Source organism: Panthera onca, chromosome A2 (assembly GCF_046562875.1).
Source record: "Panthera onca isolate mPanOnc1 chromosome A2, mPanOnc1 haplotype 2, whole genome shotgun sequence".
NCBI lineage: Eukaryota > Metazoa > Chordata > Mammalia > Carnivora > Felidae > Panthera > Panthera onca.
Window position 1 is genome coordinate 154,439,611 of NC_138340.1, and position 21,917 is coordinate 154,461,527.

Here is a 21,917-nt window from a genome sequence, read left to right on the forward strand (position 1 = left end):
AGAACGCACGTTGTACTGAAAGCGTCCATTCCCTTGACCACGCCACTCAAAGTGCTGCCGCGGCAGCATCAGGACTCGCGCTTTGGATCTTGCCATAGAAACAGTAGCCATCGTTTCCCCAAAGAAAACTACTTACTTCTTTCTTCATCCATAATTTTAAAGCAGCATGCAGTGCCTTCACTCCCTGTACCAGGTACGTTTGAGGCTGGAAACCATCTTCTCTCAGCTCTGTGGGAAGGGAAGCGGAGCGGGGAAGGGAGTTACAACGGAGAAAAGGGCTAACTTCAGATGCTGAGCAACCACCGACTCTCAGAGTGCGTAACTTCCAAGTTACCAGAGAGGAAAAAGGTGAAACAAAAGGCAAGAAAGAAAAAGAAATGGAATTACATTTAAGGGTAGTTGTACTAGGTGCTCCAGGCAAAAAGAAGCTCACACAGTGCTGAGGAAGAGACAAATCACGAAATAATGTCCTATGGATCGACTCACGTGAACTCTAAAAATGGAAAACATTGCGCTATTTTATCACTTGTGACAGAGGTGATAAAACGGAAGAAAAGGATTATCACAAAAGTCAGGACAGTGGTTCTCTCTAGAAGGGAAGGTGGGGGAGCGGTGGGAAAAATAACTGGACGTTTCAAACGTCTTGGCGAGGCTGTTTATGCTCTCCAGGTGAGCCTTGTAATTATTTAAACTGTTAAGCTCGTGCACTCTACACAGTGTGTGTTGTCTACACAGTCAGCTATAGGCATGACATAGTTCATGATTATAAAGGTAAACACACCACACACACATGCGCATACCTTTTCCGAGTCTTTAAACCAAACTAATTATCTAAAACTCGCACAAAATATATTCTATTTATGTATGATATGGTCTAAAATTTGGGTAAGGTGAACCAAAAGCAAAAGGTTTTACTTCTGTCCAGTGGCTAATTTAGTTACACAAGTCCAAAATTAGCTCATTGCTGTATTATTACTGACACTAAACACAATTAAGTTTCATACAATCTATCCTCATTTTACCCATCACATAAGCCTAATAACAGTCTGAGAGCTGGTAAGTAACAGGCCACGATGGCAAGTTAAAAGGTCAGGGGTGAAAGAACATAATGTGGGGTGACAAGACCACCATTCCCGCTTCCAGGATGAATGCCTAGGATGATGAGCAATTGGTACACGGCCACTTGGCCCCAGCCTTAGTGGGATTTGATGGCCTCGCTCGTGTTGCCGGCTATCCTATCCCATACTGATCCTGTACTGATGAAATAAAAATATTTAAAAACTTGACCTACCAATATCCGTTTATAGTAAATCTTTTTAAGTCTTTAATGTACAGGGCCATGTTTTCAATCAGACCTCTGTATTTCTGAACTCTCAGAAACAAAGCCTGAAACAAAGGCTAAATCAATATTCTCAGCAATTTGCTGTTTGTGGGTGCAAGAGGAACAGCAAGATTTTGTCTTTCAGATAAATTTTTTAATTTGTTCCAAAAAGTTGATTGATGAACCTCTCTTGGACATTAGGAAAAAATACCACTTGAGGCGCCTGGGTGACTCAAATGGTTAAGCGTCCTACTTTGGCTCAGGTCATGATCTTGCAGTCCGCAGGTTCGAGCCCCACACTGGGCTCTCTGCTGTCAGCACGGAGCCCGCTTCAGATCATCTGTCCCCCTCTCTCTCTCTGCCCCTCTGCTTGTGTGCTCTCTCTCAAAAGTAAATAAACATTAAAAAAAAAGGAAAAGCATCACTCGAGGGCTGGGTGTATGTTAGTGAGAAAAGATGGAAAAAGACTCTGAACTTTCTGAGTGCTGAACTGCCAATCTCTTATCTGGAGAGTTCAGTAACAGGGTTTTATTTCCAAAAACCAAGGACATTTATAAATATTTTTATAAGTACTTGTAAGTGTTCCTATTTATGTAGGCTTCTACTACCCAGTACTTTACTGGAAACCACACACGGCAACTCTATGTATGGTCCACCGGGAGATTCCTGCAGTCCAGACATCAATGCATGCTCACTGAAGGTGAGGTGGGGCTCAGCCTCACCAAAACCTGAAAACACTCAATGAGTCAGGGATTTAGGATTAGGATGCATTTCTGGAGACTGGTCTTGTAGAGAAAGCACCCATTCCTCTTCATCCATGGTCTCCTTCCTCCATCATATATATGACGGTATACCTGCACCACATTAAGACATCTACCTCCACTGCTGCAAATGTGGGAAGGAGCCCTACTGTTCTTTTTTCCTTTCAAAGAGAGGGAGGTTGTGGGGTGTGTGTGTGTGTGTGTGTGTGTGTCTTGAGGAAAGAAACATAAATGAGTTTTATCATTTAATTCTGTGCATTCTATCCTGGGAAATTATTGTTTCTTTTCATTTTACCTTTTATTCTTGTGCAACTTTTAAATGGAGAAAGAAACAAATGTTTAGAACAGACTACCTTTTATGTTTTTATCTGTTTTTCTGAGAGTTAATTTTTTTTTAATGTTTATTTATTTTTGAGAGAAGGCAAGTCAGGGAGGAGCAGACATAGAGAGACAGAGGATCTCGACAAGGGGCCTGAACTCACCAACCATGTGATCATGACCTGAGCTGAAGTCAGACACTTAACCCACTGAGCCACCCAGGCGCCCCCTTCTGAGAGTTAATTTAATAGCACAATTTACAAACTGACTAGAAAAGTCAGACAACACAAAAACCAGACAAACTGTATTCTCATGAGCACAAGTGAGAAAATGGATAAAAGTAGACATGACAATCTGTGTCAAACTGGACTGCTCAAAGATTATTAAACCAAAGATATAACACCAAAATATGAAATTCCACATTACAAAAGTTGCTTCTAAGATTAAATTTTTTTTTAACATCTATTTATTTTTGAGAGACAGAAAGAGAGCACAAGCAGGGGAGGGGCAGAGAGAGAGGGAGACACAGAATCCTAAGCAGTTCCAAGCTCTGAGCTGTCAGCACAGAGCCTGACGTGGGGCTTGAACCCACAAACCGTGAGATCATGACCTAAGCCCAAGTCGGAGGCTTAACTGACTGAGTCACCCAGGTGCCCGGTAGCTTCTAAGTTTAAATAAAAGAATTTCCCCTTCCCAAAAAACATTTTTTTCAACAACAGACTCATAGCTTGACATTCAGCTGTTTTGTGCTAACAGGGACCTGAAACTGGCCAGCCGAATCGTCATTAAGGGCAATGAAACAGGTGCTACCTGATTCTTTCAGGACATAAAAAATTCACATTACAGTAACAGTCTCTTAGCTTAAACTCCATTTTTGTGAGGGAGGCCCTTTTACATGCCTGACAGTGTGTTCAGGCTACTAGAGTCCAAGGTGAAATGAACATTTTTCAGTATAACCTATGCTGTTCTGCTATAGCTCTTCATATATCTGATTTTTAAGGCCACGGACTAGAGACTCCGATTTGCTAAAAAGGTTCTTGGCAGGGAGAAATCGTGCATTTAAAAAGCCAAATAGGGGCAACAGTTACACCATAATAAAAAAGGGCTTTTCTCTCAGTGGCTTTCAGTGGAATTTACAAACATCATACATCATAATGTGAAGATTAGTAATTACCTTTCAAGGTTTCCAGCAAATTTTTGGCTACAAACCAACATATGGCTTCAAAGAAAGGGAATTTGAAAAGATCTGGTGTTTTTAGCCTTTTTTCCATCTCATAACACCTAAATAAAATTTGAAGAAATTTAGTATTAATATTAGCATTTCAAAGTTAAATGGAGGCAACCAACTCAAGGAAAATAAAAGCAAGCAGGCCACAACACATAAGCCCTATCAAGTAGGGTGTATTACTAAGCACTGCTTCATTTGAGTAAGAATGAACTGTGATCTTATCCAGGTCTGACTGACCTTAACAAAAGGACACTGAAGAATAACACCGGTCTTCCAGAAGATCAGAACCTCGGAATTTGTATCCCAGTTTTGGTAGAAGGAATTTTATAAGGGTTCCACCGTAATAAGTAAACTAGTACGCTTAGAAGAGAGCTCCCTGTGTTGGACAACACTGCAACACCCACTCAGGGAGTTTTCTTCAGGCTCTACTAAGCATTCAGGTTCAAGGACACAATCGGCACTGGTCAAGGTGAGAAGACAGGAACCACAGCTTGTCACAGTGTCAGTCTTCCCTGGGAGTCCTGGCAGCAGTCCATATAGCCAGGAGCCATCTTTCCCCCAGGGACAGTTCAGGTAAAGAAACAAGATTCACATCTGACAGGTGTGTAAGGTGCCCTGGCTTAGAGGTTCCTGACCCGTAAGAGCCAGTATTTCTGTAGTAACTCCAAGGACACATAGCTTCCAAGTTCCCCGTGGGTATGCCAAATTACAAGAGTCACCACTTTCAGGAAAGCCCAAAGATATGGCTTCCTACTAGGTATCTCTAGTTCTCCCAGTCGTGATGCAGTTACTCAATCAGAAATCATTTTACCATAAGCAGTGAATGTAGCCTGGTAACATTCTACTCTCTTCAGGCTACCAAGGGGAACAGAGGCATCCAAAGGTCAAATTCTCAGACAGAAGGGGAAACAGCTGCTAATCCTTTACCCACAGCAAAACTAAAGCAGGTGTTCAGCAATACTAACTTAGAATTACTTTCCCCCAGCACCGTCACACCTGAGCCTGAGGGATTTGGTTCATCTCCCTTATTGTAAAAACAGTCAAAGGAGAGGACCCACCCACTTTTATAAAATTTTGAAATTCAGGGATACATTTAGTCTCAAACTGAATAAATGATTCTTTTTGTTTTTAGAGTTGAAATGCATCAAGGAACCTTCCTGACAAAATTTGAAGATAATACATTTGTTGAAAGGTCCTATTTCTAATAATTTCTCAGGGCCTTTCTTCGTGAGATTTCAATTAAAATATATTGCTGAGTTTATTTTTTGGAAACTTTAAAACAATGCCCTATTTAAGAAAAAACAAAAGATCCTTTAAATTACTGATGACACAAACCTGAGCTGCATGCCAATGTTAAGGTTGTGCAGAAAGTTCCCTCCAAAAGCCATACAGTCCTGAGATGTGAGCACAGCATGTATCCACCCTGAAATAGTTAAAAGAACATAAATCAGTGATCTTTCAATATTTAAACCAAACAAATGTGCTATCTATCTGGGAGACAAGAAACTCACAATATCAACATCAGTTTACTTCATACTCCGCCCGGGCTAGAGAAGTTAATGTCTATTATGATCTACAGATACATTCATTTAAGTATCCATTAAATGCCTATTATATGCCAGATTCTGTGCTGAGTTAGAGGAAACAAACGCATCGATCCAACCAAACAAAATCATGGTACAGGATAGGTGATGGTTTTTGTGGTTGTTGCCGTTTTCGTTTTTTAGTTTAAAAACACAACCCAACTTCACATTGAAGATTTTACTCCGAGAGTAGTCAAATGTGGCTAGAATGAGCTGAGCACATGTCTATGAAATGAACCTGGGACTGGCTGAGCATGTCCCTCCTCTAGTGTCATCCTGAAAGGAGTGGTGCCTTAGGGACTAAGCAGAGGAGCAAGAGTAGAACTCAGCTGGAGGCCTGGCTCTAAGAAGATAAAGGTAGATCACCCACATTTCATTATGGAAGGTTATGGTCCTATAAATATAAATGTTGACAATCAAAGTGAGGTCTTTTTTTTCCCCACAAAAATGTTTTGAAAGTAAGAATCATTTCTAAGAGATGATGCCTAACTTTTGAAAGAAATATGCATATGCTGAACATAAAGCCTTGATATAAATATAAATATACACACACATTTGCACGTAAAAATCAGCTACTAAAATAGAACCCATTTTCTTTATATTTTTCATTTTTTGATCTCTCATCATGCTGCAACCCAACATGAAAAAAACTCTTTTTTTCATTTAAAAATTTTTTAACGTTTATCATTGAGAGACAGAGAGACACAGCATGAGCATGGGAGGGGCAGACACAGAATCTGAAGCAGGATCCAGGCTCTGAGGTGTCAGCACAGAGCCTGACGCAGGGCTCGAACTCACAAACCAGGAGATCATGACCTGAGCCGAAGTCGGACACTTAACCGACTAAGCCACCCAGGTGCCCCAAAAAAAACTTCTTTAAAGACTTTCATGTGGTGCCCATTTGTGTGCTCAAAGGCACACAAAGCCTTGAGCTTCACCCTGAAATCACAAATTAGAAATTTTTGTCAGCTACGAATCCTATACATCAGTGGTTCTCCACAGAGGCAGCACTGCCTATAAAGGATGTTTTGGGAAGTTTGGAGGACCTTTTTTGATTGTCTCAGTGATCAGGAGGCACTACTGTCATTTCATGAAGAAGAGCCAGGGATGCAACGAGCAGGCCACTCCACGCAGTAAGAAACTGTCCTGTCCTGCACTAGTCAGGACTCTCTCCTGGGCACTCACACAGGTACAAAATCTGTCATTAACTGTTTAAGTCTAGAAACTGTAAGTCCATGATATATGTAAACAGTATTTTTTGCACATTTGGCACAATTTCCCAGGAATACAACCTACTCTGTAAATTGAAGGAAAGTATAGTTTGTTTGAAAGTTTATCAGCTGCCAGCTACCCTGGAAAAAAGCAACAGTCCCTATGGTAATGGTTCTCAAAGTGTGGTCCCCTGACCAGCAGCATCAGCATCAATTGGGAACCTGTTAGAAATGCAAATTCTCAGCCTCCCTTCCCAGATCTACTAAATCAGAACTGCGGGGGATGAGGCCTAGCAATCTGAGTTTTAATAAGCCTTCCAGGTGATTCTAATGTTCAGTGATATCCGAGAACCATTAATCTACACCAATGCTAAAGAATTTCAGTTGCCAATTATACACTTGTCTGAACAGGCACGTATAAAATTGTATTTTACTATAAATTACTTTTTAATTTCTTCTTTCTATTCTAGTTAGAGCACTACATTTTGGGGGAAATTATTGGTTATTGGAGGTTATATCATCAAAGAATATGAATTCAAGATTTTGAAGAGGGCATAACAAAATATTTGTTATAAAAGGGTGCCCTGGGAAGAGGACTGAAGGGAGGAGCTGAACCCACTCACAATAAAAATATTGATACACATCGAGATTTCTAAATTCTGGCAGTTCTAGGCATTTATTCTTCATTTATTCAATACATATTTATTATTATACACACCAGAGGCAAGGCAACAAAGCCAGACCTGCGGCGACAGATCCCCGTGAACTCTGCAGCCATTAAGGAAGGTCACCCACATCAGAAAAACATACTTCTCAAAACCACTGGCTTGGAGAGTCCATACCCTGCATTCAGTCACAACTCAAAGTGACTGACCTGATACCTATACTTGAGGTTATAGCTAAGGCTGGTATTCAGTCCCTTCCCAGGGTCCCTCAAAATATACCCGCTGTCTCCAGAATGTCCCAGGACAGCAGCCCAGATTCTTACAGCAGACTTGGCCTTCGGCAGCAATATAGAGCCGACTAATTAAAATTGAAAGGGTGTCATCAAAATTTCAACATTTTGTGGAAAGGACATTACAATGAACATATAAAGAAAGTGAAAAGATAAGCCACACAATAGGAGAGTCACCTGCAAATCACATATCTGGATATATCTAGATCATATATCTAGTACACAGAATAGATCAAGAACACTTAAAACTCAACAATAAAAAGACAAATAACCCAACTTAAAAATGGGCAGAGGATATGAATAGACATTTCTCCAAAGAGATACAAATAGCCACATTAAGCACAAGAAAAAAGTTCAGCATCATTACTCATTAAGGAAATGCAAATCAAAACCATAATAAGATACCATTACTTCACACCTACTAGAACAGTCAAAATAAAAAAGATAATTACAGTGTTGGTATAGACGTGGAGAAATCAGAACATGTGTACATTGCTGGTGGGAATGTAAAATGGTACAACCATCTGGAAAACAGTTTAGCAGTTCCTCAAAAAGTTAAACGTCATAAACTGTATGACCCACAATTCCATTACTAGGTATATATATAACCAAAGAGAAATGAAAACATAGCTCCACACAAAAACTTCTACACAAATGTTCAAAGCATCACAATTCATAATAGCCAAAAAGCGGAAACAACCCAATGTCCATCAACTGACAAATGGATAAACAAAATGTGGTATATCTATACAGTGGCATATCATTTGTCCATAAAAACTTTAATGAAGCACTCATGTGCTACAACATGGATGAGCCTAGTAAACATTATGCTAACTAAAAGAAGCTAAATACAAAAGGCCATACACCCCGCATATTATATATGAAATGTCCAGAACAGGCAAATCCAAAGAGACAGGAAGTACATTAAGTGGTTGCCAGGGGCTCAGAGGAGGGGGGGGAAATGGGGAATGCCAACTAATTGGTACAGGGTTTCTTTTTGAGGTGATGTAATGTTCTGGAAGTGGTATGGGTCACAACTTTGTTAATCTACTAAAAACCACTCACTCTTATATGTTAAAAGGATAAATATCATGGTCTGTGAGTTTTATCTGAATAAAAATTAAAATGAAGGCAAATGACAAAAAACACAATTCTGAAACAGGTCCTAACTACAAGAGAAGCCCTCTAACGGACAAAGCAGTGAAAAGTCTAAAATCAGGATTATCTCTCAGGCTATGCAAAGCTACTTTCCAAGCATGTTAAAGCCAGAGGTTCTAATAAAAAGCCAGCTTCATGTGACTGAGTATCAACCATGGGGTACGGGAATGGGATTAAAGCCTTACCTGTGGGAACAAATAATGTATGTCCCTGCTTTACCACACATTTGTAGCATTTATCCACTTTATCTCCAAAGAACACCTCACTCTGGGTCACAGATGAACTCCAAGACTCATAGAGTGCCAAGTTTTCATCTGTTGGTTTTATCAAATAGAAAATCTTCTCACCCTAGAAGGAAGCAATCACACTATTTTTGAAGAAAAAAAAAAAAAAGCACCATTCTTAAGACGCCCTACAGTGATGCAATTTTCCAGTACAACGATCTAAGTTAAATTACATAATTATCAGATTTTTTTAGGCTCAAAAGGACACCTTTCACAAACCTGATCAATAGCTCTTGCCCTTAATAAACATCTTCACAAAAGCTAAAACTCCTCCCCTCCCCCGCCAAAATCCGAGAAGTCAGTAAGACAGCATCGGAGAAGCAGTTAGAAGAGAGGAGGGTAAAGAATCATGAACATCTTACTGATCTCATTTTCAAAGTATGCAAGTAAATACATGTTAACAGGCCCAGGTCACAGAGAGGCATCTCTGCAAACTCTGCCCTTGCCCCTAAGATCTACAATATGATTATTTTTAAAGGCCTGTAAATAAACCTCATTTCATCAACTAACCCTTTGCCTTCTCCTAGAGAAAAGGAACAGAAGCTCAAGGACACAGCATCAAGTACAGTCCAGAGCATCACAGATGCACAGGCACTGTATATAGATGAAGATGTGGTTCTCGACCAGCACTGTCCAACAGAACTTTGTGTGATGATAGAAATGTTTTTTATCTGTGCTATCCAATACACGAGTCATAAGCCACATGTGGCTGCTGAGCACTTGAAATGTGGCTAGTGCAAATAAGGAACTGAATTTTAAATTGTATTTAATTATTATTACTTAAATTTAGCCATGTGTGGCCAGTGGCTACTGTACCAAATAATGCAATTCTAGCTAAAGCAAGGTGAATATAAGCTGCCAAGAAAAAAATAGCAGCTTTGTGGGCATTCCCGATTTATCCAACTAGCTGTCCTGGCCTGCCCTTAAGATCAGAAGCAATTATTACTGTAATTTTGCTATAATCAGGTATTTGATTCAGGGATTAACTGATCATTGACTAGGAGAAAGAGGAAACAGAGACAAAAGGCTAAAAGAGACCAACTTATAAGATGGAGACAAAAAAAAAAAAAAGGAATCTAAATATAAATTAAAAACTCATGGTGGCCCCTCCATTACTTGAGACTTAAAAACCAACAACATAATACTTAAAGGTAAAATGACAGATCCTACTTAAAAAGCACAAAAACTTCCCTCTTTACAAATGTCATTTATAGCAAACGAATGCATTCCTGGAAAAACAAGATTATGTGTTTCTGGCAATAAGGGAACAGAGAAATATACCAATCTTACCCAGAGGACATGGTACCAAACTGAAGTTCCCCCAAAGTCAATATGGAAATCTGTGTAGCTGTCTTGAACTCCCATTAAGCAATATTTCTGAACAAATGGCTTGGGAAAAACTGAATCATCTGGCCAATAATTTTCCACCCAGGACAGTTTTCTGGCTATATCAGGGACCTCCACCAATTCAGACATCCTTTAAAAAAAACAAACACACGCATATACATATACCCACGTCATGCAAATGAGTTCTTAAAATTTCATCCCCCATCTCAACCCAAACCAAGAAATTAACTGGAACTCAAGGTTAACACCAATAAAGTTTAAAATTCATCATATTTCTAAATATACTCTGTGTGTGCCAAAGCAAAATGCACAACATTGCTATCACTGGACCACTTTAGAAGTAATAATTATAGTTCTTACTAAAATAAATGTATCATTTAACTACATTCAGCTAACACTGAGAAGACTACACCAAAACGTCCAGAACTACTCACTTTGTATCTGAAAATTCAAGGCTGATCACATTTAACACTTTTGGTCTGTTAGGATTCATGAAGTATTTAACATAATTGTGAAGTGTCATTTTGCTGTCTGCCTGCCTTGCCACATCAATGACATCTATCACTTTGTCACCACCTGCAGAGAAAAATTATAGTCTTATTATCGGGCTTAAGAGTTACATCAATAGATGCCCTAAACAAAAATATTTAAAAGACCATATTCACTTCAGCCAGCTATAAAACTACATAGCCTAGACAAAGAATCTGCCTGTATTCTTGCTTTTTAAGTCCAACTGGAACTTTTGAAAAAGGGGGCAGTTTTTGAGGGAAAGAATAAAGCAATGAAGACAGAGTTACTGATTAACACTGAGTGTGAAAACCTAAATGTTTACAAAGTTTTCCATACGCTAGTGATTTTTCGTGTGCAGCTCATACTGACAAAAACGCATTCTATTGGTACGTGCAAAGTGCACCACAGGCTCGGATTCTCCATTTCCTCACGCATAAAATGAGCGGACTGACTTCCTCCTTTCGCTTCTGTAACTTCTATGAGAAGTATCTTCTATAAGATTCTATCATTTAGAAAAACCAATCAGTCTCTGCGGAATTAGTGAGCAAGGTAACCACAACAGACAATTTCTGCTTGCCAGGTAGGGTCTCCTCTTCTAATATTCTGCTTCAAGAAAAAAGCCAGTGGTTAGGAGGCAAAACTCAGTTCCTATTAGTGCATGTGAGAGGAGTTGTGAATTGGGATTAATTTATAACTTTCCTATAAAACCATGAGGTGTCGCCTGCACACCAGTGCACTGTCCCCCCGGGAAGCATCACCAGTTCTGCAATGTGCTACAGGACAAGCGGAATTCAAAACACGGCAATAACCAATCTGAAAAAGAATTCAAATAAATGCCATTTTCTTACTTTAACTTTAAAGTATTACCTAGTAGACTTTATTTTATACTTCAGAGGCAATATGATTGTTAACCAAGGCATCTTACAGTGCTGAAAAGGAAGCTATCCAGTCGTTTGAATATTTTTTCCTATACTTACAGTACACTAGCCACTGACTCTACGGTGCTATTTATGCAAACAGGTTCAGGTTAAACCTCAGCCTCCTCCCCTGATTCATCAAATAACTCAAAATTAGCTGAATGTGGGGCGCCTGGGTGGCTTGGTCGGTTAAGCGTCCGACTTCGGCTCAGGTCATGATCTCACGGTCTGTGAGTTCAAGCCCCGCGTCGGGCTCTGTGCTGACCGCTCAGAGCCTGGAGCCTGTTTCAGATTCTGTGTCTCCCTCTCTCTCTGCCCCTCCCCTGTTCATGCTCTGTCTCTCTCTGTCTCAAAAATAAATAAACGTTTAAAAAAAAAAAAAAATTAGCTGAATGTGAAGTCATGACATTTAACCGGGTTTCCTCGGTGAAACAGTTATCAATAAAAACTGTCAACCAGCGGCTCAATAAAAGAAGAAGTCCTCAGACATTTCAGACTCAGGAGATAATGTATCACAGTAAATGTACAATTCTGAGTCAAGGGAGATTTGAGATCTAACCCTCAAAAAATCTCTATCTACAGCTGACAAAGAATGAGATCTACAGAGTCAGTTTTATCTATAAATAGCATGATGAGAAGGAACAAAATGACTGAAAATGTCAAGAAGATGGCAAGACATAAATGGTTTTCCCTCCTGTTTCTTAAGCCTTTCTGGGCCTCAACATCACAAATGGAGTCCATACATCATTAAGTGGCAATATCATCAAGTTGTTAATAGAAAAACAGCCTTGAAAATGGTCTCCTCTTTTTTCTAGTCTTTCTCTACACACAGGAGGCCACTACAACACCAGGACCCAGAGATTCCTCTCTGAATGAACCCGTCCGGCTTCCCAGTGTCTTTCTTAGTATTTACAGTTACACCTCAGTTACGGTTTTTCCTAAGCAAGTACCAGAAAATTTGATGACAAAAAAAAGCAGCATGGTGAGCCTGAGGAAATAAGAATAGATACATTGTTCCATTCTGTTTTCCTGGTAATTGTAGGTCTGCTGAGAAGAAATAGTTTTCAATATAGGTGATACTGAATTTCACTTTTCCTGACCCAGAAAACTGAACTAAATTAACATCTCCTCACTTAACTTCTCATGTTATTAGGACAATACCACTATTACTTTTACCGCATTTTCCCAAGTACTTAAAGGAATCAAGTGCGTACCTACATAGCGTTCCACATCCATGACTGAAAAAGCAGGTGGAGGGAGCCTGAGTCCCAGGTCATCTAATTTGGGGACCATAATAGGAACTTCAAATCCATGTTTCTCCAAGTATCTTTGTGTCAGCTGGCTGCCATGCATCTTTACAATGATTTCATCGGCACTAAGGAAAACATAAGGATAAAATGTCATCTTTGTTGTTAAGTTCAGCTTTAAAAAAATAGTCTGGTAATGGGTCAATTCATACACTGCATTATTGTCCATATCAGCAGTTCTCAACCTGTCATACCGAACTGTCCATTCTATAAAAAATGTTTTTATAAAGTCTCTTTTACTATCCTAAAGTGAAATTCATAATTAGTCCAATACATATAATTGGAAAAATACAGATGTATTGTATTAAATGCCTTCACTAACACAAGAGAAAAAAATTACAGCAAAATATATATATTTCAAGATGTAAATGTTTAGGAAAACTATGCTAGAAGAGAGAATATAATAATAGGGTGATTACAATTTGTTGTAATGAGTGGCTGAATTTAAAAAAGTAACTAGATCAGAAGCCACTCAACACAAGTCGTGTAGGAAATCAGAAGAGCAAAAGGGAAGGGGCACATCAGAATAAAAATCAGTGTCAGGATAAGTAAAACAGATCAGATTCTATCTGGCTATAAAATTCTACATAAATACTTGTCAGACATTTCAAAGTCTCATGGCCACAGAACAATTCACTGCTATGCTGCACAACACAGGCAGACTGGCTCTCACAGTCCCTGCCCACTGAGACAAACGTCCAGAATGAACTCCTGACTTAAATTATCTGGTACAACAAGTATTTCATAAGTTCCAGTAAGCAGTCACCTTAAGCCACTAAAAAAGGATAACCCCACACGCCCTCTCTGATGATTAACACTCCACAGGCGTTACACTTAAGTGTGGTTTGCCCCTTTTCACTGTCCTCTCTCTTGCCATAAATTGAAGATCTCCTTAAGGGAAGTTCTAGATTTTATCTCCCAATTGCTCCCAGAATGCAGCTGCTGTACAATCAAATAAGTGCAACCCTTGCATTATAGGTTAGATCACAAGAGTTTCCATTTACACAACGAGACCTTAACCGTCTTGATGTCATCTGTGGCTTAGCCGTCAAAGAGAAGACAAGAGGTACCAGTTCTTTGAATTACTGGCTCTGTCCACCCTCTCAATAAGAAAAGGTCGGTTTGAGGCTCCCCAAAATGAGATAGACTTTTCCTGGACAGTCTTACATTTGGAGGGTGTAGATCTCCTTCACCGGACTCACTGAGTTCTGTACTACCTTCTACTCCCCCCCACCCCCCAGTTTCCCTCCTTCCCCAACCTCTGACAATCAAACACTTCCTTGAACTCCAACCTAAAGGAGAATTTCGAATCACTTGTACACCCTGATCTTTAACGTTTGGTGTTTTACTTCCCCTGTCGATCAAAAATACATAAACACAAGTGCTTAAAAACATAGTTTTTTTTTAAACCTATTCAAATTTAGTATTTGCAAGAGAAAAAAACTGGTGACAAACTACACATGTATCACAGAGGGACAGTTAAGTAAATTATGGCGAATATACACAACTGCATACTACACAGCAGTTAAGGAGGGAGGTACATTTTTGCACACATAGAGAAAGACACAAATGAAATATAATAGAATTTAAAAAGCTGCACATCATTTGCATAACATAACCCCATTTAAAAAATTAGATGCATATATATTTATATATTCATACATCTATATACTAAAATACTTTATTTTATTTATTTTGGGAGAGAGAGAACACACACACATGAGCTGGGGAGGGGCAGAGAGAGACAGAGAGGGAAAGACAGAATTCCAAGCAGGCTCCACGCCATCAGTGCAGAGCCTGACACAGGGCTCAAACCCACAAACCATGAGATCATGACCTGAGCCGATATCGAGGGTCAGACGCCGAACCAACTCAGCCACCCAGGCGCTCCTAAACATAAGTATCTTAAATGTAATTATGTAGACAAAAGGCTTACACTAAGTCTTAAAATAGGGGAGGAGAAAGATAACCCATTCACTTTATCTTATACACTTGGTGTGTTAATCACATCAAGTATGTGTAACTTAACTAATTATTGTCACTCTCTGGTTTTAAATGATATGAAGGTTTACAGAGTTAAACAAAAGAAAACCAAAGACCTTTAATTAATGGTAATTACAATTTAGACATCTGTGACCATCTCCATAACTTGCTCTCGTTAGTGATTACTTTGGCAGAAAAGCCACCGGCATAGCCAGGATTTTTAACACTATTCTTTTGGGTCACAAACCTATTCGAAAAAAATAAAAGCTATGGCTCCTCTTCCTGAAAAATGTACATTCACATACTGACACTGAACTGTTTATACAGTTGTAAGAAACTCACATGCCTCTCTGAAGCCAGTCCGTAGGCCCAGGCCGGAAACTCTGGCCCTAGACTCTGAACCAATCAAGGAAAACAAACATTCTCCTAACCCCTTTGAAACTGAGAAAAGAGTAATGTTGAGACTAGGGACTTTAATATCACAAAAGTCACGTGGAAACCACTGTGGAAACCTCAGTAGACCTGAGGGAGCCAACACGAGGCACGTATCAATTCTAGGTTTCTGTTTAAGGATTAAGGGGAAGGGGACAGACCGGAATGTAAAGGCTGTGAGGCAACGTCAAGGGTTTTATAGTCACAGGATCTGAAATAACTCCATAATAGGCTGCACGTGATGTTGTGATTTAAATTTAAATCGTGCTTCCCCTCTTTCACAAGCCTGGATATGATCTGTGTAAAAGGCTATTAAGCATTATCACTTTAAATAGATGTCAGGCAGCGAGCAGGAAATGATCTCAATTAGCATGATTCAAAGCTGGATCATACTTTTGACTCTCTTTGAGCCACAGATAAGTCAAACACTTTCCATTAACTTTAAAAAATCAAGAAGCCCAGTCCTGGTGCCCCCAGAGAGGCCAAGCCATGGTTATGGGTCCCTCTGGTAGCCCTAGGGTAGAGAGAGAGATGCAAACAACCTAAGAAAAAAACCCGAGTTTGAAAATCAGAAGAGATGAGGTAAAAGAGAAAGAGAAGCAGCAGCTGTACAGCAGAAGGAACCCAGCACCAGGCTTAGTGTATCTCAGAGTTTCTGGACAGAGATCAACAGTGAATATATTTTTATAAGGTGACCCCAGTACACATACAGGACACAATAGTTCGTGAAACTGCACTTACTTATTCCTGTTGCTAACAACATGCCGATATTTTCTATTTCATTTATAAAAAATTAAAAAAGAAAGGTAAAAATCTGAGAATGGGGTTGCAACCCGAAATTCGAAAACATTGCTTTCGATAATGTCACGTGACCAGGTAACTCTCTCCAATTGTCTTTGGTCACAACAAGTTTCCATACCTTGGGAAGACTCGAGAACGTAATTCCTGAACAAAAGTCCTGGTCCCAGCCTGCACTGGTTTGGAGCCATCGTCAATTTCGGTGTAGTCATGCCTGTGCCAGTTCCTCCTCTTTTTCACTGGATTTTCAGATTAGAAAAAGAAAACAGTTTTGGTAACTGGTGATACCATGCACTTTCTAAAAGTTATATTCTATATAATCAGAAATAACAACTGTTTAAGTACAAACACACCTGCTTTTTAATGCATTTCCACGCTGAAGAGGTAAATTTTACTTTGTGTAATGCTGCAATTATAGGCAATTAACTGTGGATTTTTAAAAATCTTTTTATTTCAAAAAAATTTTTAATGAAAGCAACAAATTCAAATTAGCAGGGAGTCCATTATAATAGCCACATTTACACATACTATAAAATATCACAATTATTTTAAATCATGATTTTCACTAGACCATTACGTCATAATATGGTTTTTACGGATCATCCAAGTCATCCTCTCAGGATAGGACCTTTGATTCCACATCGGAAATTTATTCCAACAGCACAGCTCCCTTCTCTTTTATGTCAAGATCTATTCCCCAAATAAGCATGCTTACACTGCCACAAAAGAAGAGCAGGTGGCTACATCATAATTAAAGGAAAACAAGAGGAATGACAGAACAAATAACTTTATGATTAGTTCTAACGCCAAGATCCTGTGATGCTACAGCTCTGGGCGGCTACGATCTTCAAGAGTCACGGCAATCAAAATCAGTAGACTTGGATTTGACTCCTAGTTCAGCCATGACTTACTCCACGACCTTGGGCAAGTCATGGAACATGACTGGGTCCAGTTTTCTCAAGTGGAAATGAAGGCAGGAGGGCTGTGTTTCAAACTGTGTCAAGAAACCCTTGATAAAGCAAAGATGGAGAAGAGGCCGAAAAGGGAACTCCAGACCTCATTCTGCTTGCACCAGGGCAGCACCACATACACCCCTTTTGTTGCTATCGGTGTAAGATGTCAATTTTTTATCTTTTTTTTTTAAGTTCGAAAATCACTCTTAAGCCTAAAACCTTCATGATTCTGGGAAATGTACTGAAGTCTGCAACCAGCTTAGAATGCATCAAAAAAAAAAAAAAAAAGTGGATACACAAATAGACAGTGGGATAGTTACACAGACCGCAGTAAAGCAAATAACGTAAAATGTTAACAGAGTCCTAGATGGTGAGTTTGGAGGTACTTCCTGCAAAATTCTTTCAACTTTTCCTGTATGTTAGAACAATGTCATAATAAAACATGGGGCGGGGGCAACTCTATGAATCTAAGTTATTTTAAACCTGCACCTTACAAAGATCATAATAATAAAATAATACTGGATCTTCATATGGATAAGAAGTCACACTAAATACCCAATGGGGGGGGAAATAAGCCTTATTCATATCTAAGAGTTTAAAACAAGATTCCCAAGTAATTCATGGCAGTCAGACCCTCAACATGGAGAAGAGTAAATCCCATTTTTTAAAAGTCTCATGAGAAAAACTGAGGATCTTAAAGCAACCTTCCTAGAAAATACCATTTCCTAGTATCCTTCGTCTGTTATTTTTTTCTCATTTAAATCACTTGTAAAATTCAAGGGTGTTTCATTTCAGGCTTCTGTTCTACATATATATAGATTCATAACCCCATTTTATTTTCAACTGGGATCATGATATTCATCCTGCTTACCTTTCTTATTCTATCAGGAGCATTTTCTCATTAAATATTCAAAAGCAATTTAAAGGCAGCCTAGAATTTTAAGACGTAGATGTAGATGCATCATTTTATAATCCTTTTTTTGATTCTTAAGCACTTAGCTCATTCTGAATCTTTCTTCAAACAAAGTTAAGATTAATATTCATATACATCAATCTGTTTCCCTCATTAATTCCTCAGGATAAATTCTTAGAAATGCTAGAAGAAAGATTCAATATTATGAAGATACTTGCTACATACTGCAAAACTGCCTCCAGAAAAGTGGTAGGTAACTCATACTCTTACCAGAAAAGCAGTAGGTGACTCATATTCTTACCAGTGTACATATAAGCAGCAGCCATTTCAAAACCCTGGATCAACAGTGAGCATCATCATTTAAAAAAAGAAAAAGAAAAGGCTGCCCATCTGATAAGTAAACTATGGTATTACACTGTTTTAATTTTCATTTCGGCAAAACAGATTAGAATTAGAACAGATTTGGGACTGGACAGCTATGGGCTCAAACCCCAGCTCTACCAAACAGCTACGTGAAAGAGCTGGTTAGATAATATTTTTCTCACATCAAGGTGTTACAAATATCAAAGGAAATGACAGAGGTCAAGTACTTCTTAGCACAGTGTCCGGGGCATCCCATGAGCTGCCAATTACTTCTCTTTCCTTTTAAATAAGCAGTCTTGCATGATGTTAACAGAATGCTGTAAATGTCCTGTTAGGCCAACAGGCTTAACACATAAAATCAGCCACTGCAAGAAGGTGGCTGAATATCTGAGGGGAAGGAATATTCTAGCAGTGGTCCTAGGGAGAGAAAATGTTGAGTTTGGCTTCCATGTGCCTGAGGAGCACTGAGGTATGTATTTAAGTATTGGGCTTTTTTGATACTTGCCCTTGAATAGAGTTCCTGATTCCCATTAAAAGGGTCAAGTCTAAATTCACTATACCAAGTGGGTATTATACTGACTAATAGTATCTATAATAAGAATTCCCAGGGAATTCTGAGAAGACAGAAGCCCTAGGTAGCCAGCAAGAGAGGCTTAACAGCAGAGGGAAAGAGGCCAAAAGCGATGACCCAAGTTGAGGGTGGAGGGTGAGGGGGTGGGGAAAATGAGCCTTAGATCAAGATAAAACAAATTACTGGATCTTGGGCATTTTCCCTGTGGGTATTCAGAGCTGGACTCTTGCCCAGAAGATAACCAATGCCTGACCTTATGTTATTCAAGGATGAGAAGCATATAGGCCAGGGCCAGGCAGTAGTCAAGCTTCTCTCTGAAGCATCGTTATTCAAAGTGCAGGTCGTGATCCATTATGGATTGTGAAATCAATTTAGTGAGGATGACAAGCTTTTTAAAAAATTAAATCACATAGGAAAAACAGAAAATAGAGTGCATCAAATATCATAGTAACCCACTGGTATTTCATAGAAATTAAAATCAAATTATTTCATTTTGGGATTACATACTTGAATTCTGAACTAAAACTGTTATAAATTTTAGTTCCGTTTCCTTTCTTGAAATAACAACCCAGTATTGGTTACTCCCTCTAAGAATTATACTTGGTCAATAATTATTACAAGTTATATGCCACATACTTCACAGCTATACAAAATAAGAACTTTTAAAAACATTTATGACCATAAACTGATCAATTACACTAACAATTCTACCAATTTGTTAACCTCAAATTTTATACTGTGTAACTAATAAATGGATAACCTGTAGATTACAAGGAAATATTTTAATGTATTCTTACAGCTTAAATTTCTCAATCTCTTACAAAGAGACTAGATAAATTACTAATATTTCTAACAGATAAGCAGTCAGTTGCTAGTAAGTTTCTCTTAAGTAATTACTTGCCCACAACTTCAGAAAAAAATTTCTATGAAGAAAAAAATACTAGGAAAAAAGCTGCATTTAAAAAGGTTGGATAGGTTACCTACATCTCACTCAAGTGTATATCAAAGTATGTTCAGGTAAAGTTTTCTTCCTATTGCAAAATGATTAAGCCTGGTTTTTCCCTCTAGTCTCATGAACACAAAAATGCTAGTTTGTAGTCTACATTTTTTACAAAAGAAAGTTATAACATCCTTCAAAACCTTTTAAACGTTATCCCTACTTTCCATCTGCACAATGACCATTAACATTCCAGTCTATTCTTCTGAAGCATCTGTAAAATATCGTTTTGTGTGTGACGCTGGTACACCCCAGAGGATGTGTGAACTTCCCTGCCTGTGTCCTGCCCCTGGGGCAGAAGAGTGCAGGCAGACACTTGGTCTGGCTTCGGTCTTCCTCAGAATGGGACTGGACGGGGTGTGGTTTCAAGTTGGGCAGGACTCTAGGCCATACTCAAACTGATGACCAAATTCAGAAAACGTAAGTAATATTTTAGCATATTGATGCCCTAATTTTCTCCTAAAAATATAATGCATGTGTGTGCATTAAAGTCTGTCCCAAATATTACTGAAAGGTTTTTAAAATTTATTTATAAAGAAATAAAAGCAGTTGATATCAGTTTCTAGAATTAGCAAATTTTTCACATTTCTCAAATTGAAAACTTTGAATGTATGTCCTTGAGTTTGGGGGCTTTGCACTGGCAATTAAGAATAATATTTTTTCATTTAATCTTTTTGACTTATGAAATAAGTTATTCAATAGTTCAGACAGAAAGTGCATTCTCATTATCTTCAGAAAAATATCCCCTACAGTTCTTAGTGGATGTAACATAACTAGTGAAAGTATTATTAAAATATTGTCATGTACACATTAAATTCTTTTTATTTTTTAATGTTTATTTATTTTCAGAGAGAGAGAAAACAAAAAAACATGCAAGCGTGAGGGGAGGAGGGGCAGAGAGAGGGGGAAAGAGAGAGAATCTCAAGCAGGCTCTAAGCTGTCAGTGCAGAGCCCGACACAAGGCTCGATCCCATGAACCATGAGATCATGACCTGGCCAAAATCAAGAGTCGGACACTCAACTGACTGAGCCACCCAGGCACCCTGTACACATTAAATTCTAAACTTCAGTTTTTATTTAAGCTTCTAGTACTTACTCAAGGAGGAACCATGTAGAACTGCACAGTTGGGACAGTGATAAAGGTCAATGTCAACAGCATGATGTTCTTCTACACCAACACAGCTAAGATAAAGAAAAATAGAATCAATATGTAAATAAGTTGAAAATATTTACTTAACTGTAATAGATGGTTAGAATTTAGCTGCGAAGTGTACAACAACTTCACCAACAAATTTTGTAGATTCCAGAAACATATGTACAAATTTTATTCTCTTCCCTACACACTTGCTAAATAATTATGGGGCAAAAATATGCCCAAATACATGGGAAATGATTCACTATTAACAGCAGAGACATCAGAAATAATATAATTATAAGCCACAAGAGCTCAACCATTATGTAAATGTCACCTAGTGTGGATTCAATGTTTGTGTCCCCCCAAAGTTCACATGCCAAAGCTTTAACCCCTCCACGTGGCTGTATTTGGAGACAGGGCCTCTAAGAAGTAATAAAGACTGAATGGGGTCATAAGGGTGGGGCTTTGATGCAACAGGATCAGTGTCCTTAGAAGAGACTAGAGAGCTCTCATGCTCTCTTTCTCTTCTCTTCCTCTTCCCTCCCTCCTATATCCTAGCATTCTATTAACCTAGCACTTAGTAGTCAGTTAAAAATATGTTTCAAGAAGGAGGGGGGATAATGATTTGTAGTGAACCAAAACCTGAGAGTTCACCTCCAGCTAACCCACAGCACAGGAAATGCAAAGGACATACTTCTGGAAAATGGGAGATGATCACAGAGAGGTCTGGATGCAAGAAAAAAGTGAAAAGCTAAAAAATGTAATAAATATATGGGTAAATTTACATGGAGACTCACTACCGAAAATAATGTCATGTGAGATTTAAAAATATAGAGAGAACTAAAACACATAACAACAGCACTTGAGTAAGG

The 21,917-nt window shown here is 38.8% G+C and overlaps 1 protein-coding gene across 1 annotated transcript in view; it reads right to left on the bottom strand.

Moving 5' to 3' along the window:
• Positions 1 to 21,917, bottom strand: part of KDM7A (lysine demethylase 7A) — an 82,044-nt gene that overhangs the window by 25,383 nt on the left and 34,744 nt on the right. The window contains exons 2-10 of the mRNA XM_060633931.3: positions 21,007 to 21,092; positions 16,235 to 16,352; positions 12,808 to 12,968; positions 10,601 to 10,742; positions 10,110 to 10,296; positions 8,721 to 8,883; positions 4,964 to 5,051; positions 3,575 to 3,681; positions 137 to 228 (exon numbers count right to left, since the gene is read on the bottom strand). Coding sequence (XP_060489914.1) covers positions 137 to 228; positions 3,575 to 3,681; positions 4,964 to 5,051; positions 8,721 to 8,883; positions 10,110 to 10,296; positions 10,601 to 10,742; positions 12,808 to 12,968; positions 16,235 to 16,352; positions 21,007 to 21,092 — 1,144 coding nt within the window. The remainder of the gene's footprint in view (positions 1 to 136; positions 229 to 3,574; positions 3,682 to 4,963; positions 5,052 to 8,720; positions 8,884 to 10,109; positions 10,297 to 10,600; positions 10,743 to 12,807; positions 12,969 to 16,234; positions 16,353 to 21,006; positions 21,093 to 21,917) is intronic.